Here is a 19,024-nt window from a genome sequence, read left to right on the forward strand (position 1 = left end):
ACCCATGACTGTGTGGCTAGGCACAGCTCAAAAGCCATCTATAAACTTCCTGATGATGACAGAATCTCAGATGGTGACAAGAGGGCATAGAGGAATGAGATATATCAGCTAGTTTCATTCCTGGGGCATTCTCATGAACCTCCTCTGGACCCTCTCCAACAGCAGCACATTCTTTGTTAGATAAGGGGCCCCAAACTGCTCACAATACTTCAAGTGCAGCCTGACTAATGCCTTATAAAGACTCAGCATTACACCCTTGCTTTTATATCCTAGTCCTCTTGAAATGACTAAGAAGTTAGAACAAATACTTGTATCTACATAGCAGCAGCTGACCATAAAAAGGATTTCAGCACTAATGACATCTTTGAGAACCTCATGAACTAACTTATGTAAGCAAGCATATCAGCAAGACAGTGGCTGTCAGAAATGTGATATGTCTTCCACAGTCAGCTGATAAATCGGGCCTTCTGAAAGGCCAGCCACCCTCTTCACTCCACAGATGCTGAGTTCCTCCACTGGTTGGTTGCCTGTTCCAGATTCCAGTGTCCGCAGTCTCCTGCATCTCCATTTCGCTCCACAGGGTTGAGTAACGATTGGAATGAAGGATCCGCTGGCATTGGAGACGGCCCTGAGGAAGCTCATCAGGAAGATCCCAGGAATGAAAGCTTTAACATATGAAGAGCATTTGATGGCTTTGGGCCTGTACTCACTGGAATTTAGAAAAATGGAGGGAAGGTCTCACTGAAACCTATCAAATATTGAAAGGCCTAGTCAGAGTGGACATGTAGAGGGTGTTCCCTATAGGTGGGGATTCTAGGACCAGAGGGCACAGCCTCAGAATAAAAGGACATCCCTTCAGAACAGAGATGAACAAGAATTTCTTTAGCCAGAGGGTGGTGAATCTGTGGAATTCATTGCCACAGATGGCTGTGGAAGCAAAGACATTGGTAATGTTAAAGCAGAGGTTGACCGGGTCTTGATAAGTAAAGCTGTCATATATTACGAGAAGAAGTCAGGGAATGGGGTTGAGAGGGACAATAAATCAGCCATGATGGAATAGTGCTGAAGATTCGATGGGCCAAATGGCCTAAATCAGCTCCTATGTCTGAAAGTCTCATGGGCTGCAGAAAATAGTAAGGGCAAAGAATCTACACTGAGTGGGGTATGACTCCAGTCAAGGAGGCAGTGAACTGTAGTCTCTGTTGAGGTCACGGCTCAGATCTAGTTGTTAAGTTTGTAGGGATGATTTTGGGGACAGAGGAGGTACTTAGGAGTCAGATTAGTGTTTACAGAGAGCGACCCAGGGCAGTTAAATGTCAGCCCAAAAATTAGAGGTTGACAGATTCTTGATTAGTAAGGGCGTCAAAGATTGCAAGGAGAAAGGGGTTGAGAGGGATAAGAAATCAGACTCAATGGACCAAATGTCATAACTCTGCTACTGTGTCTCATGGTCTTATGATCTTTAAAGCTATTATATCAGGTTTGGAATTAATTAACATTTTAAGGATTTGCTTCTGTTTTAATGCCTCATTATCATTTCAAAATATGCACAGATCCAGCAACAAATGTACGTTGTTTCGTAGACTGTTTCAGCTTTTATGAAGTGTTTATTTGGTAGATTCCTATCAGGGTCCATTTCTGGTTATGGGCTACCTTTACCTAATCCTTTACCCTTTGTCTCCAGTCTGCTGTGAACAAAGTAGATTCTATTCAGTTCAGGCGCCATGGTAGCGTAGAGGTTAATGCGATGCTATCGTAGCTCGGGGCATTCCAGAGTTTGGAATTCCATTCCGGTGCCATTTCGTAAGATGTCTCTGTGTTTCCTCCCCGTGGAATGTGTGGATTTTCCCCGAGCGCTCCAGTTTCCTCCCACAGTACAAGTACGTATCAGGTAGGTTAATTGGTCATTGTAAATTGTCCGGTCATTGGGCTACCGCTAAATCGGGTTTGTCTGGGGTTGCTAGGCTCCAGGGGCCAGAAGGGCCCACTCTGTGCTGTATCTCAAAAATAAATGAATAGAATGAAGGGAGTGAACCACGGGAGAGAGGGAAGGAGGAGGGGCACCGGAGGGAGGTGTGGGCAGGTGATGAGACGAGAAGCGCTGAAAGGGGAGCCAGATGGGAAACGAAAAAGTTGGAAGTTCGGGGAGAAATAATTAGGGAAGGGCCTACTCCACACTGTATCACTAACTAAATAAATAATAAATAAAACTCTTTGAATAAATGTCAAATTCCCTACTTTGGTAGTAAATACAATTCACACTCAGGTGAGCAGATTACTTGCTTTTCCTTGGCTATAACTGGAAATTGAAATGCTGGAAATGAATATTCAAAGTTCTAAATAGTCGTATTCCAAATGGGGGTGTAATCCTAAAGGCCGCGCAGATGCTACGAAGGCATAAGATTTTGGGGATAAACAGCTTAGTTGAGCTGACAGCACATATGATGGACTCAGAATGAGAAACCCAATATCCCTGATGCAGGAACAGGAATTATTTGAAAATATATCCGACAACGCATACAGAGGTAGGGTGAAAAAAATCCATCTATTGAACTCCCTGCCACCACATATGAAAGTCTCATCATGTGTGATGTTGTACATGCACCTTACTGTTAATTTATTTTTGATAATATCACCTCATGTGTTCTATATGTGAGTTACTGTATGCGCACTGTATTGCACACACTGGCCCGGAGGAACATTGTTTCATTTGGTGGTATACATGTATATGGTTGAATGACAATAAACTTGAACTTGGATTGACTACTTTCTATTTGGGTGCCTAATAATGTGCAAAGGGATTATAAAGGCATTTAAACTGTCCACATCATCGTTAGGATTTACAGGGGCAGGATACAAGAAACCCCAAATGCACAACTACAGATAATACCAAATGGCCTCTCATATAGGAAGAAGTATCCTCGGATTTTCAGGCTATCTGGCTTTAAGAAACATCTCCGAACTTCCTCATTGCTTCAGTGTGCCGCTTTGATATTCTGACTCGCTGCAATGGACCACAGCAAGGTCCATCTTTGTTGAAGATATGAGACAGGAACAGCCAATACCATTTTGTTACATCACCTTCAATGTGAGGACACAGTGTGATATCATATTTTGACCAAGATATCAAGTGGTACAAAACCGATCTTCTTCCCACTGTGCACCTTAATGAAGCCATTATTCTCTTCACCTTTGTCCACACAGATCTACGGATAAAGATTAACATTTAAAAGGTTAATATCAGATTCATGCAGCAACGTAAAAATTCACAGCAATTCTCCAGAAACGAAAGATATTTTCAAATCTTAAACACAAAAGATTCTGCAGAAGCTGGAAATCCTGAGCAACGTGCACAAAATGCTGGAGAAACTCAGCAGGTCAGGCAGCATTTATGAAGAGGAATAAACAGTCTATATTTTGGGCCAAGACTCTTCACCGGGACTGGAAAGGAAGGGGGAAGAAGCCAGAATTCCTTTCACTATGAAATTTCCAGATACACTCAGTGGCCACTTTACTGGGTACATGAGACCTCACATAAAGTGGCCAGTGAGCGTATTTCTGGGTGCTGTGGGCTTCTGCTGCAGTAGCTCATCTATGTTAAGGTTTGAAGTGTTGTGCAGTTCAGTCATGTTCTGCACACCAATGTGGCGACACATAGCTATTTGAATTACTGTCACCTTCTTGTCAGCTTGAACCAGGCTGGCCATTCTCCTCTCACCTCTCTCATTAACAAGGTGTTTTCACCCACAGAAATGCCACTCACTGGATTTTTTTTTGTTTTTCACACCAATTTCACACCAATCTTGGTAAACTCCAGAGACTGCCGTGTGTGAAAATCCCAGGAGATCAGTTTTTTTTAGATACTCTGACTGTTTGTCTGGCACAAACAATCATTCCACAGTCAAAATCACTTCGACCACATTTCTTCCCAATTCTGATGTTTAGTCTGAACAACCACTGAATCTCTTGACCATGTCTGCATGCATTTATACATTGAATTGTTGCCACATGATTGGCTGATTATATATTTACATTAATGAGCTGCTGGGTGCATATTTCACAAGAGTGTAAGAAAATCTTTCTCTATTGGGACCCATTAACAATTCAGTTCAGTTTCAGTTTATTGTCATTTAGAAACCACAAATGCAATGCAGTTAAAAAATGAGACAACGTTCCTCCAGTATGATATCACAAAAGCACACGACAAAACAGGCTACACCAGAAAATCCACATAATGTTTGGCAATCCCCAATCCAGAGACCAGAGAGGCTGCTGCGTATTAATATCACGCTACTGTCTTAGCGCATTCCCCGGAAAGGAGCTCCAAATCCAACAGACAAAACAAGACCAAAAACTAAAGCTACAAGACCTGCACAAAACCACATAGTTACAACATATAGTTACAACAGTGCAAACAATAGCATAATTGATAAAAAACAGACCATGGGCACAGTAAAAATGGTCTGAAGATGTTAAAAGACTATAAGTTCTAAAGAAACCACCACACAGTTTCCACAAGTCCTCAGGGTCCCAATAGACTCATCATCCCAAACAGGCAGCAGAAGGGAATACCCCCGCTATGGACTTCCACAGCACCACCTGACTCAGCCTCGCAGACACAGCACACAATGAAAGTGCTCCGACCGCAGCGTTCTCCGAATCCGTCGAACCTCCGAGCCTCTGATCATCCCCTCTGCCAGTTTCTCCGAACACCATCCTCTGCCAAGTGCATTAAGACACCCCCGCCAACGGCCACCGGCATTGTGACCCCGAGGACTGGGGGCCTGTTCTTCTCAGCAGAGACCCGGACCTCACAACAGCAGCAGCAACGAAGAAGGCCTTCCTGGAGATTTCCAGATGTTCCTCCATGCTCCCACGTCCGTTTTTCATTAGATTAGGATTGCGCATGGCACCCAGCTTCACAAATAACAGATAATCAGCTCTGGAGTGGCCACTGCAAGCTGCGTCGTGCCACCATCTTGGCTCAGGAGCCAAAATTATACACTGTCTACAATTATACACTGTCTTCTAAACTTTCTTAATTTTGACCACAACAGGGTTACCTGATCTTGCTTCTGCTAATCTACTGGTTCTACAGAATGCTGCTTAACAATTTCAGTAACTTAATTGGTGTGAATTCACTTTCAACACACAAAGCACATCGGTGCAACAGGAAGAACAAATAAAACTACAGATTCCAGCATCTGAAGCAAAAACAGAAGATGCTGGAAAAACTCAAACTGGCATCACAGGTAGATAGGGTCGTAAGGGGCTCTTGGCACACTGATCTTCATAAATCAGACATTGAGAACAGGAGTAGGGATGTTATGTTAGAGCTGCACACAATATTAAAGTTAAAGACAGTCCCGAGCCTTATAAGCTCATCAGGCCGGTTTCCGTGGCGTGAAGCGACTGAGAATACGAGACTGCCACCGCGACCCCCCCCCCCCCCCCCCCGGATAGGATGCCAGTCTATCGTGAGGTTAACCCCCAGCATTTTTGCCGGTACCCATTTTCAGCTGGGTGGACTGGAGCAGTGTGTGGTTAAGTGCCTTGCTCAAGGACACAACACACTGCCTCGGCTGGAGCTCAAACTCACGATCGCTAGTCCAATGCCTTAACCACTTGGCCACGCGCCACACTGTATACAATATTGGTTAAGCCTAATTGGGAGTATTGTGTGCAATTCAGGTCATCTACCTATAGCAGGGGTTCCCAACCTGAGGTCCACAGACACCTGGCTTAACTGTATTGGTCCACGGCATAAAAAAGACAGGAAACCCCTGATCTACAGGGAAGGTATCAATAAGATTGAAAGAGTGTGGAGTAAATTTACAAAGATGTTTCCAGGACCTGAGTTAAAGTTCACAATCCAAAGTAAATTTATTATCAAAAAACATATATTTCACCATTTACAACAATGAGCTTTATTTTTGTGCAGGCTTTCAAAGTAAATACAAAGAAACAACCAAATGAATGAAAGACCAAACGTAACAAGACAGACAAATAACCAGTGTGCAAACGACAACAAACTGTGCAAATACAAAAAGGAAAAAAAAGAAAATAACAATAATAATAAATAAGCATTCAATATCGAGAACATCAGATGAGATGAAAGTGAGGCCGTAGGTTGTGGGAACAGTTCAGTGCTGGAGTGAGTGAAGGTATCCGTTTCAGCTTCAAGTGGCCCAATAACCGTTCCTGAACCTGTTGGTATGGGTCCTCGGGCTCCAATACCTTCTTTCTGATGGCAGCAGCAAGAACAGAGCATGGCCTGAAAGGTGGGAGTCCTCAATGATGGATGCTGCTTTCCTGCAACAGCGTTTATGAAGATATGCTCAATGGTGTGGAGGGCTTTATCCGTGAAGGACTGGGCTGTATCCACCACCTTTTGTAGGAGATTCCATTCAAGGGCATTGGTGTTTCCACACCAGGCCATGGTGCAACCAGTCAATATACTCTCCCCCCGACACTATAGAAGTTTGTCAAATTTTTAGATGTCATGCTAAGCCTCTGCAAACTCCTAAGAAAGCAGAGGTTCTGCTGTGCTTTCTTCTCAATGGCACTTACATGATCCTCTGAAATTGTAGCACCAAGGAATTCAAAGTTACTGACCCTCTCCACCTCAGATCCCCCAGTGGGGACTGGCTCTCTGGTTTCTTCCTGAAGTCAATAATCAGCTCCTTGGTCTTGCTGACTTTTAGGAAGAGGTTGCTCAGGAAGATTTTCAAACTCCCTCCTCTATGCTGATTCATCACCACCTTAGATTCAGCCAACGGCAGTGGTGTCATCAGCAAACTTGAATATAGCACTGGAGCTCTGCTGAGCCACACAGTCGTAAGAGTAAAGTGAGTGGAGCAGGGGGCTAAGCACACAGCCTTGTGGTGCAATTGTGATGATGGAGATTGTGGAGGACATGCTGCTGCCAATGTGAACTGACTGGGGTCTCTAGGTGAGGAAATGAAGGACCCAATTGCACAAGGAGGAAGTGAGGCCTAGGCCTTGATGGTCATTGATTAATTCTGAGGGGATTATAGTACTGAATGCTGCACTGTAGTCAAAAAGAGCATCCTGACGTACAAAAAAGCTGGATGAGCTCAGCAGATCGGGCAGCATCCGTTGAAGGAAGCAGTCAACGTTTCGGTTTGAGACCCTTCGTCAGGACTTCGTCTCGACCCAAAACGTTGACTGCTTCTTTCAACGGATGCTGCCCGACCTGCTGAGTTCATCCAGCTTTTTTGTACGTCTTGATTTGACCACAGCATCTGAAGTGTACTTTGTGTTTAAAAAGGGCATCCTGATGAATGCACCTTCGCTGTCCAGATATTCCTGGGCTGAGTGAGGAACCAATGAGATGGAATTACCTGTTGAGGCAGCAGGAAAATTGGAGTGGATCCAAGCTGCATCTCAGGCAGCAGCTGACACGTTTTATCAGCAACCTCTCAAAGCCCTTCATCACAGTGGATGTCAGTGCTACTGGATGATAGTCATTGAGGCAGGTTACCACGTTCTTCTTCGGCACCTGCTTGAAGCAGGTTGGTATCTCACATTGCGGAAGCAAGAGGTTAAAGTTATCGAAACAAAGACAACTGCGCTGCGCCAAAGAGCGCTATATGAGATCATTCTTACCCACTGCCATTCAGCTCTATAATGAATCAACCTCTGGCCAGGGAAGTAATGACCCCTCCCCTCCTGTTAGTCTGTTTGTGGCAACTTATTTATTATTCTTTCTATTTCTCTTCTAATATTTATATCTGTGCATTTGTAATGCTACTGTGACACAGTAATTTCCTTTGGGATCAATGAAGTATCTATCATCATCATCGTCAAAGCACCTGTTTCTATGCTTGTGGTGCTCTATGACTGTGTGTCTTTGAGATGGAGTTGCCACAGCCTCCCAGGATCCTCAGACTTCAGGGTGGTCCAGCAGAACAGTTTGTGATGCATAGTTAAACCACAGGTGTTGCGGTAACTAATTCTCATTAACTATGGGAATGAAAGAACACAGGATGCTTAATTAACACAAATGCTAATTAATTCAAAACAATTAATGTTGAGCACCTTCAAAACAGGATTTCCCAGTGGCCAACCATTTTAGTTCCAATTCCGACTTGTCGGTCCATGGCCTCCTCTACTGCTATGATGAGGCTATTCCAGATATTGGAGGAGGAACACCTCATATCCCATCTGGGTAGTCTCCAACCTGAACATCCAGTTCTCCAACTTACATAGAAATGTAGAAAACCTGCAGCACAATACAGGCCTTTCAGCCCACAAAGCTGTGCCAAACATATCCCTACCTTAGAACTACCTAGGCTTACCCATAGCCCTCTATTTTTCTAAGCTCCATGTATCCATCCAGGAGTCTCTTAAAAGACCCTATCGTTTCCACCTCCACCACCATCACCGGCAGCCCATTCCACCCACTCACCACTCTCTGTGTAAAAAACTTACCCCTGACATCTCCTCTGTACCTATTCCCAAGCACCTTAAACCTGTGTCCTCTTCAGCCCTGGGAAAAGCCTCTGACTATCCACACGATCAATGCCTCTCATCATCTTATACACCTCTATCTGGTCACCTCTCATCCTCCGTCGCTCCAAGGAGAAAAGGCCGAGTTCACTCAACCTGTTTTCATAAGGCATGTTCCCCAATCCAGGCAACAACCTTGTAAATCCCCTCTACACCCTTTCTATGGTTTTCACGTTCTTCCTGTAGTGAGGCAACCAGAACTGAGCACAGTACTCCAAGTGGGGTCTGACCAGGGTCTTATACAGCTGAAACATTACCTCTTGGCTCCTAAATTCCACGATTGAGGAAGTCAATACACCATATGCCTTCTTAACCAAAGAGTCAACGTGCGCAGCTGCTTTGAGCATCCTATGGACTCGGACCCCAAGATCCCTCTGATCCTTCAGTTTGTTACCACTGTCTCAACCTGCAAATTAACCTTTAGGGAAACCTGCATGAGGACTTCCAAATCCCTTTGTTCCTCAGATTTTTTAATTTTCCACTGTTTAGAAAATAGTCTAAATAGACAAATGCAGCTAATCAGTCTGATCTTTCCAAATGTCCTAAACCATTTTATAGAAATTGGTGGCACATGGATAATGTAGTTGTAAGGAAAATGAAAAGATGTATTATATCTGAGGTGGAGGCTGAGGCTGAGGGTAGCAGACACCAACAGAATCAACAAACCCATTCGTAAGGCCAGTGATGTTGTGGGGGAGGAACTGGACTCTCTGACGGTGGTGTCTGAAAAGAGGATGCTGTCCAAGTTGCATGCCATCTTGGACAATGTCTCCCATCTACTCCATAATGTACTGGTTAGGCACAAGAGTACATTCAGCCAGACGCTCATTCCACCGAGATGCAACACTGAGCGTCACAGGAAGTCATTCCTACCTGTGGCCATCAAACTTTACAACTCCTCCCTCAGAGTGTCAGACACCCTGAGCCAATAGGCTGGTCCTGGACTTATTTCCACTTGTCATAATTTACATTATTATTATTATTGTTGTTGTTGTTATTATTATTATTATTATTTATGGTTTATATTGCTATATTTCTACATTATTCTTGGTTGGTACGACTGTAATGAAACCCAATTTCCCTCGGGATCAATAAAGTATGTCTGTCAAAAAAAAAGATTTGCAATATAACAGAGCACACTTTTGGAATTAATTTATCTGCTTTCCTGGTGCTGTCTGTTTTCTGTTAATTCCTGGTGTTCCTTCACCCTGTTCCTTACAGAAGGATGGAGGGGGCAGAATCTCATTGAAACTTTTTCAAATGGTGGGAGGGTCTAGGACAAGAGGGCACAGCCTCATTATAGAGGGGTGCCCTTTCAAAGCAGAGATGTGGAGAAATTTCTTTAGCCAAAGGGTGGTGAATTTGTGGAATTTGTTGCCACATACAGCTGTGGAGGCCAGGTCATTGGGTGTATTTAAGGCAGAGATTGATAGGTTCTTGATCAGACATGGCATCAAAGTTACAGGGAGAAGGCCGGGAACTGGGGTTGAGAAGGAGATTTAAAAAAAAGGATCAGCCATGATTGATTGGTGGAACAGACTCAATGGGTCAAATGGCCTAATTTTCCTCCTATGTCGTAGAGACTTACGGTCTTACAGAACAGTGCTGGAATTGAACTCTGAACTCTGGAATGCCCCAAGATGTAGTAGCTCACGCTAACTGCCACACTGCCATGGAACCTCTTCTCAGGAACAAAGAAGCCTGATCTTGTAGAGGTATATGAAATCATAAAGGGCACATATTAGTTGAATGGTCACTGACTTTTTTCCAGGGCAGTCTAGTCTTTGAATGGCTGGAAAGGGCACACATCAGAAGCTCCATTCCTGCCACATTAGACACTCACCAATATGCCTACTCTACGGCAGATGCCATAGCATCTGAAATGCTACAGCCCTTACACAGCTGGAAAACAAGCACATTTATATCAGAATGTTGTTTCTGTATTTTAGTTCTGCATTCAATACTATTGTCCTACAGACTTGGGCAAATAAATTCCTTCTCAGACCACATACACTACTGTGCAACTGAGTGTTGGACGTCTTAAGCGAAACATCTCAGGTAGTCAGGACGCACAACTGCTCCTTCCTCCCCATCAATTTCAAAATGGATGCCCCCCGGGGCTGTGCTGAGCCCATTGTTGTACACTGATTACCAATTACTGCACGGCCGAACTCCAGAAGTAATCACAGAGAGAAGGGCAAAGAGCTCGAGGCATGGTGCCAGGCAAATAACATCTTCCTCAATGTCAATAAGACAAAAGAAATGGTTATTGACTTGAGAACTCCTCACACCACTCAGCAGTGCCACAGTGAAAACTGCAAACACTTTCAAACTCCTGGGAGGGCACATCCCGCTCAACCTCTCATCATTCCAGAGAGAGCACATCCTACACAATCAGGAAAGCAAGCTCAACAACACCTCTACTTTCAGAGGAGGCTGAAAAGGGCTGGACTATGTACATCTATACTCACGTCATTCTACTGATGTGCAGTAGAGAGCATCCTATCACTGCTTGGTACGGAAACTGCGCTGGGGCAGACAGGAGGGCTCTTCAATGAGTAGTCAAACTTGCCCAAGCATCACGGCTCTAGCCTACCTGCCACTGAGGACATATATACAAAAAGGAGCCTGAAAAGGGCCAGTAACATCATGAAGGATCCCACCCTCCCTGCTCATGGATGGTTGGTCCCACTCACTTCAGGGAAGAGGCTACGTAGCCTCCACGCCAAGACCACCAGACTCAAAAACACTTTCCCCAAGCAGTAAGGCTGATCAACACCTCCACCCACCGAAACGGTGACTGTTCATTCATTTTCAATGATGCTGCTTGACCTGAGGAGTTCCTCCAGCATTTTGTGTGTGTTGCTTTGGATTTCGAGCATCTGCAGAACTTCTAATTACGTAGTTATCCCTTTCACGTGTACTGGAAATGGCATCAAACAATCTAAAACAAAAGCTACAACACACACAAAATGCTGGTGGAACACAGAAGGCCAGGCAGCATCTATAGGGAGAAGCGATGTTGACATTTTGGGCCATGACGTCAACATCACTTCTCCCTATAGATACTGCCTGGCCTGCTGTGTTCCACCAGCATTTTGTGTGTGTTGTTGTTTGAATTTCCAGCATCTGCAGATTTCCTCGTGTTTGCTCTTTAAAACAAAAGCTTACAGGTTTAAGATGAAAGAGGAAGAAATGTGATCTAAGTGACTTTGACCATGAATTGATTGTTGGTGCCAGGCGGGGTATTTTGAGTATCTCAGAAACTGCTGATCTCCTGGGATTTTCACACACAACAGAGTTTACAGAGAATGGTGTGAGAAACAAGAAAACATCCACTAGCGGCTATCCTGTGGGCGAGAATGACCTATTAATGAGAGCGGTCACAGGAGAATGGCCAGACTGGTTCAAGCTGACAGTAACTTAAATAACCACACGTTACAACAGCGGTGTGCGGAAGAGCATCTCTGAGCACACTACGCATCGAACCTTGAACTGGGTGGACTACAGCAGCAGAAGTCCATGAACATACACCCAGTAGCCACTTTATTAGAAACAGAACATAACAAAACACGTGGAGAGAAAAGATTTAGAAAATGTTAGCAAATAGGACTAGCTTAGGTATAGATAAGTTAGTCCAAAGGGCCTGTTTCTATTTTTGGATACATTGGAAAGACTGGGGATTACAGAACTTCCTCAGAAAAACTTGTTTACTTACCATGGAAGTGGAAGAAACACCCAGCTGTGTGCGGATGCATTGGGAGGCCAGGTGGGTAATATTCCCAGTGAACTCCACTCAAGATGAGTTAGTTATATTTGGAGCTATCAGCAGAGAGACCCAAAAGAACAGAAGAAGCGGGAGGAGCATGAACAGAGCAAATGGTTGCCTTGCCAATGTGATCATGGCCATTCCACCTCATATCTCCTCTTCTGTGCTAGTTTTCCATTCTCCAATCTTACAAAAATCCATCTACCTCCCCACTAAACATCCCCAGGCACCTAGCCATGAGAACCTTCAACGTAAGAGAATTTTAGAGACTCACCACCAGTTCAGAGTAGAAATGTTTACATATCAGTTTTAAATAAATTTCACATAAACGTGCACCCAAAATTACATTGTGCATTTTGTAGACAAAATAAATATAAAAATCAAATGTAGCAGAACCCTAACACTCCTACTCCAAAACAAATGTTAAAATACTGAATGATAATCCATTAAAATGTTAATTAGAGGTAATGCTTTACAGTACCAGCAACCGGGGTTCAATTTCTGCAGCCGTCTGTAAGGAGTTTGTACGTTTTCCCTGTCACCATGTGGGTTTCCTCCAAGTGCTCCAGTTCCCTCCCAGAGTCCAAAGACATACCAATTGGTAGGTTAATTGGACTTTGTAAATTGTCACAAGATTAGGCTAGGGTTAAATTGGGAGTTGCTGGATGGCACAACTCGAAGGGCTGGAAAAGCCTATTCCACGTTGTATCTCAATAAATAAAAGTTATTGCTTTCCATTGTTATGTCGTTAATTTCAAATAGACATGATTAGGTTGATTACCTGGTTTTCCTTCACATCTATCTGTCCTTCTTGCAGGCTTGTGAACGATTTTGTGCATCTGAAGACTTTCTCACCCACCATCGCCCTCTGAACAAATGTTGCAGGGAAATATCCAATTCTGTCAGCAATTTTACCCTGGCAAATGGAAAAGAAGAGCAAAATAGTGAAGATCACTAGAGAAGAGGTATACAAGAACCAAGAGGTAATGTTTCAGTTCTATAAAACCCTGGTTAGATCACACTGGGAATATTATGTTCAGTCTGGTCACCTCATTATACAAAGAATGTGAAAGCTTTAGGTGCAGAGGAGATTTACCAGGATGCAGGACTTGAAGGGTCTTGGCCCGACAGCGCTTCTCCCTATAGATGCTGCCTGGCCTGTTGTGTTCTACCAGCATTTTGTGTGTGTTGTTGTTTGAATTTCCAGCATCTGCAGATTTCCTCGTGTTTACCAGGATACTGCCTGGATTAGAAAGCTTACCTTTTGAGAATAAGATGGACAACCTTGGACTTTCCTCTTCGGAGAAAACCCCAGAGAGGTGACTTGAGTGGTGAGTGCACGGAATGTCCTACCATGGAATGGTTAGATTAAAAGGTTGACACAACATTGTGGGCCAAAGGGTCTTTACTGTGCTGCAACGTTGTATGTTCTATGCTCTATGATATAATTGCATTGATATCAGATTCTTCGGTATAATTGAAATTAATGTATTGCATCTCTATCAGAGTCTCATGTGATTTTTAGTCAAGTTATTATGAGCAGCACGGAACTATAGTGGTTAGCATAATGCTATCACAGCACCAGCAACCCAGGGTCAAGCCTGCCACTGTCTGTGTGGGTTTCCTCCGGGGGGTCTGTTTTCTCCCACATTCAAATGTAAGGGTTAAGGCTAGTGAGTTAGGGGCATACTATTTTGGTGTCGGAAGTGTGGCGATACTCATGGACTGTGTTGGTCATTGACACAAACAATGCATTTCACGGTAGATTTCAATGTTTCGATGTACGGGTGACAAATAAAGCTGACCTTTATCTTCATAAAACTCTGCCATGAATGGTTCCAAACCTGGCTTTGAAAGGAGGGTTGGGCTTGGGGCAAGTAACCCAATCCGGCAAAATCTCATAGCTACAAAAACACTAACAAAAGCTCCAAAAACCACATCCCTAGGAAAGGAAGGTTCTTCAAAGCTGACACCAGCCAGACGGACTACACCTGTGGACAACTTGAAGCAATGGCCTAGAGCAGAGGACTTCGGAGAGCTGTCATTGGCGGCTCACACTCAGGTAGAGTTGATGGCTGAAGTCAGTCAGTGTGAGAGATATTGTTTGAGGCTGACCCGATCCCTGTTCATGGAAGTTTAATTGTGTCCAGTTCTGGTCTTCCCTTTATAAGAAAGATATAAGAACTTTGGAAAAGGTGCAGAAGAGATTACCAGGATGCTATCTACTGTGCTGGGAGTCTGTCAGCTACTGTATCCAGTGCAGCCTCCTCTACATCCATGACATCTGACATAATTGAGGACTGTTACATCAAGCACCTTCACTCCACCTGCCACATCAGACAAGATTTCCTGGTACCTATCCATTTTAATAATATTTCCCATTCCAACATGTCATAAGAGCATAAGAAGAAGGAGCAGGAGTAGGCCGTCTGGCCCGTTGCCCCTGCTCTGCCACTCAAAAAGATCATGACTGATCTGTCCGTAAACTCAGCTCCATCTACCTGCCTTTTCCCCATAACCCTTAATTCCCCTACTATGCAAAAATCTATCCAACCTTATCTTAAATATATTTACTGAGGTTGCCTCCACTGCTCCAAAGGGGAGAGAATTCCACAGGTTCACCACTCTCTGAGAAAAACAGTTCCTCCTCGTCTCCATCCTAAGTTTACTCCCCCAAATCCTGAGGCTATGCGCCTTAGTTTTAGTCTCACCTACAAGTGGAAACAACTTACCTGTCTCTATCTATCCCCTTCATAATTTTCTATGTTTCTATAAGCTCTCCTCTCATCCTTCTGAATTCCAGCAAGTACAGTCCCAAGCCACTCAGACTCTCCTCATAGTCTAAAACCCTCATGTCTGGAATCAACCTGGTGAATCTCCTCTGCACCACCTCCAAAGCCCGTATATCTTTCTTCAAGTATGGAGACCAGAACTGCACACAGTACTCCAGTTACAGCCTCACCAGTACAATTACAGCATAACCTCCCTGCTCTTAAATTCAATCCCTCTAGCAATGAAGGGCAACATTCCATTTCCCTTCTTGATCGCCTGCTGCACCTGCAAAACAACCCTTTGCGATCCATGCACAAGCACTCCCAAGTCCTTCTGCACATGTCATTTCTTGACCTCCTCTACCACCATAAGGCCACTCTCAATTTGGAGGAGCAACACTTCATATTCTGCACGAGTAGTCTCCAATCTGACACCATGAAGATCGATTTATCTAACTTCTGGCAATTTCTCCCCCAACCCTTTCCCTTTTTTTCCATTCACCATTCTTGCTTCCCTCTTACATTTTCCCTTCTTCTCAACTGCTCAACACCTCCTTCTTAGTGTCCCTTCTCCCTTCCTTTTTCCATGGTCCACTCTCCTCTGCTATCAGGTTCCTTCTTCGATCCATTACCATTTCCACCTACCATCACCGAGCTTCTCATTTCATCCCTCCTCATTCACCTATCATCTCCCTCACTTAACGCTACCAGTTTGTACTCCTTCCTTGCCCACACTTTCTTATTCTGGATTCTTCTCCCTTCCTTTCCAGTCCTGATGATGGGTCTCGGTCCGAAATGTCAACTGTTTATTCCCCCTCCATGGATGCTGCCTGACCTACTGAGTTTCTCCAGCATTTAGTGTGTGTTGCTTTGGATTTCCAGCATCTGGAGAATCTCTTATGTTTATGATTTACCCAGCTGTTGTCTGGATCAGAAGCTATAAGCTCAAAGGGGAGGTTGTACAAACTTGGGTTGGTTCCTCTAGAACAGCAGAAGCTAAAGGGAGACCTGATAGAGGTTTATAAGATTAAGAGACACGTACAGTAAATATAGTAGCTTGAATCTTTTTCCCCAAGGTAGAAGTATCAAATTTTTGAGGACATGTATTTAAGGTGAGAAGGAGAATGTTTAAAAGGGCAAGTCATATAGTATGAAAACAGACCCTTCAGCCCATCTGGTCCATTCTGACCAAGATTTGTATCTCAGCTAGTCCCATTTGCCTGTATTTGCCTCATATCCCTCTAAACCTTTCCTAGCCGTGTATCCTTTAAATGTAATTAATATATCTATTTCAATCAATTCCTCTGGCAGCTCATTCCATGTGCTGATCACCCTGATTAAGTTGTTTCTTAGGTTCTTATTAAACCTTTCCCTTCTCACCTTAAGCCTATATGGATCACTTTTGGAATATTCTGAACAATTTTGGGCCCCATATCCTCTGGACCTTCTCTAAAATGCTGGCTTTGGAGAGGATCCAGAGGAGGTTCATGAGAATGATGCAGGAATGAAATGTTAACATATTAGGGGTGTTTGATGGCTCTGGGCCTGTACTCACTGGATGAGAAATGAGGGGGGATCTCATTGAAACCTATTGGATATTGAAAGGCCTGGATTGAGTAAACATGGAGAAGGTGGTTCCAATGGTAGGACAGTCCAGGACCAGAGGGCACAACCTCAGAATACAGAGAAGAGGGGGAATTTCTTTAGCCAGAGAGTGATTAATCTGTGGAATTTATTGCCACAGACAGATGTGGAGGCCAAGTCATTGGGTATATTTAAAATGGAGGTTGATATGTTGTTGATTAGTCAGGGTGTCAAAGGTTACAAGATGAAGACAGGAGAATGGGGTTGAGAGGGAAAATAAATTAGCCACGGTATGCTTCAAAGGTTCGCTGTACACCTGGGAACAACTTGAAACATCGGCCCAGGACAGAGGACTTTGGTGAGCTGCTGATGGCAGCCTATGCCCAAGTAGGATATGGTGGAATGGTGGAGTAGACTCAATGGGATGAATAGCCTTAGTCTGGTTTGAGGAATCCTACTTGGATTACCACTCCTGGTGAGATACTTGTGTCTCACCAAATCTCATTACTTTCAAAAATTAATTCTTTCAAAAACAACGTTTGAGTGATGTAATTTTTGTTCATCATTGGTAAACTTTGGCAGCCGTTAGAATCCATCACAATCCACGTGTCCTATCAGCGACATCAACAGAGCTCCTCTATGAGTTCGCAGGTTGGCGGCGGTTATTTAAAAAGGGAGCTTCGAGGGTGTTTGTGACCTATCAACAGAGCTCTACGAACTAAATAAAAGTACAGGAGGGACAAGTGGAGCGGCCATTGTCGGGAGTAGGCCAGTGGTGAGAGTAGTAGCTATAGGCTGTGGCTCAAAGGAGGCTTTGGCTCGAAAGAGGCGTCAGCTCTCTGTAAAGCACCTGTTAAGGTTTCCCTCTTGATTTTTTTTCCCTCTCTTGCTGTACCATTTAAATAGCTGTGGTGTGCTCTTCATGCCAGATGATGGAGAACTGGGACACCCAGAGTCTACGGGAACTGCATCTATGTGAAGTGCATCCAGCTACAGCTCCTTGAAGACCGTGTTAGGGATCTGGAGCAGCAGCTGGATGACCTTCAGCTTGTAAGGGAGAGCGAGGGTATAACTGATCAAAGTTACAGGAAAGTAGTTACCCTGAAGTTGCAGGAGGTGAGTAGCTGGGTGACTGTCAGGAGAAATGGAAATAGACGGTTAGAGCAGAGTACCCCTGTGGCCATTCCCCTCAAAAACGGGTATACTACTTTGGGTACTTTTGTCGTGGATGACCTCCCAGAAGAATGTCATGGCAACCAGGTTACAGACACTGAGCATGAGTCCGTTTTGCAGAAGGGAAAGACAGAGAAGAAGGGAGTGGTAGTGATAGGGGACTCAGTAGTGAGGGGAACAGACAGGAGACTCTGTTGCCTCCTAGGTGCCAGGGTCGGAGATGTTTCAGATCACGTCCACAGCATTTTAGAGAGGGAGGGTGAGCAGCCAGATATCTTGGTACGTATTGGTACTAATGACATAGGAAAGAAAAGAAATGAGTTCCTGAAAAGAGAACTTAGAGAGCTAGGTAGAAATTGAGAAGCAGGACCTCCCGGGTAGTAATCTTTGGATTTCTGTCTGTGCCACACACCAGTGAGGGTAGAAACAGGATGACTCAGCAGATAAATGTGTGGCTGAGAAGCTGGTTCGGGGGCAGGGCTTCAGGTTCTTGGAACATTGGGATCTCTTCTGGGGGAGGAGTGAACTGTTCAAAAGTGATGGGTTGCACCTGAACCCGAGGAGGATCAATATTGTCATGGGCAGGTGTGTTAGAGCTGTTGGGGAGGGTTTAAACTAACTTGACAGGTGGTGGGAACCGGAGTGAAGGGACTCAGGATAGGACGGATGGTAAAAAATTAAAGATAGCGTGCAATCAGATTGTCAGGAAGGGCAGGCAGGTGATGGGACTTAGTTGCAGCCAACATGCTGAGTATCAAATCATTAGGGATGCAGAATCAGAAAGGATAGCAAACACAGTACTCAAGGTGTTGTATCTAAATGCACAGAGTATAAGAAATAAGGTGGATGATCTGGTTGCAATATTACAGATTGTAGGTATAACGTTGTAGCCGTCACTGAATCGTGGCTGAAGGATTGTTGTAGTTGGAGCTGAATGACCAAGGTTACACACTATATCGGAGGGATACAAAGATAGGCAGAGAAGGTGGTGTGGCTCTACTGGTAAAGAATGGCATCAAATGAGCCTACCAGGGGATCAGCTGTACTGGAATGGGTGTTATGTAATGAACCGGAGGCAACCAGAACTGGAGCTTAAGGTGAAAGAATCCTTAGGAACCAGTGATCACAATATGATTGTGTTCAACTTGATAGGGAAAAAGTAAAGTCTAATGTAGCAGTATTTCAGTGGAGTAAA

At 44.2% G+C, this 19,024-nt stretch overlaps 1 protein-coding gene across 1 annotated transcript in view; it reads right to left on the reverse strand.

The window, feature by feature from the left end:
• LOC132401921 (SH3 and cysteine-rich domain-containing protein-like) overlaps positions 1–19,024 on the reverse strand; it is a 169,195-nt gene that overhangs the window by 12,207 nt on the left and 137,964 nt on the right. The window contains exons 11-12 of the mRNA XM_059984270.1: positions 13,083–13,217; positions 3,165–3,206 (exon numbers count right to left, since the gene is read on the reverse strand). Coding sequence (XP_059840253.1) covers positions 3,165–3,206; positions 13,083–13,217 — 177 coding nt within the window. The remainder of the gene's footprint in view (positions 1–3,164; positions 3,207–13,082; positions 13,218–19,024) is intronic.

This window comes from Hypanus sabinus, chromosome 1 (assembly GCF_030144855.1).
Source record: "Hypanus sabinus isolate sHypSab1 chromosome 1, sHypSab1.hap1, whole genome shotgun sequence".
Taxonomy (NCBI): Eukaryota; Metazoa; Chordata; class Chondrichthyes; order Myliobatiformes; family Dasyatidae; genus Hypanus; species Hypanus sabinus.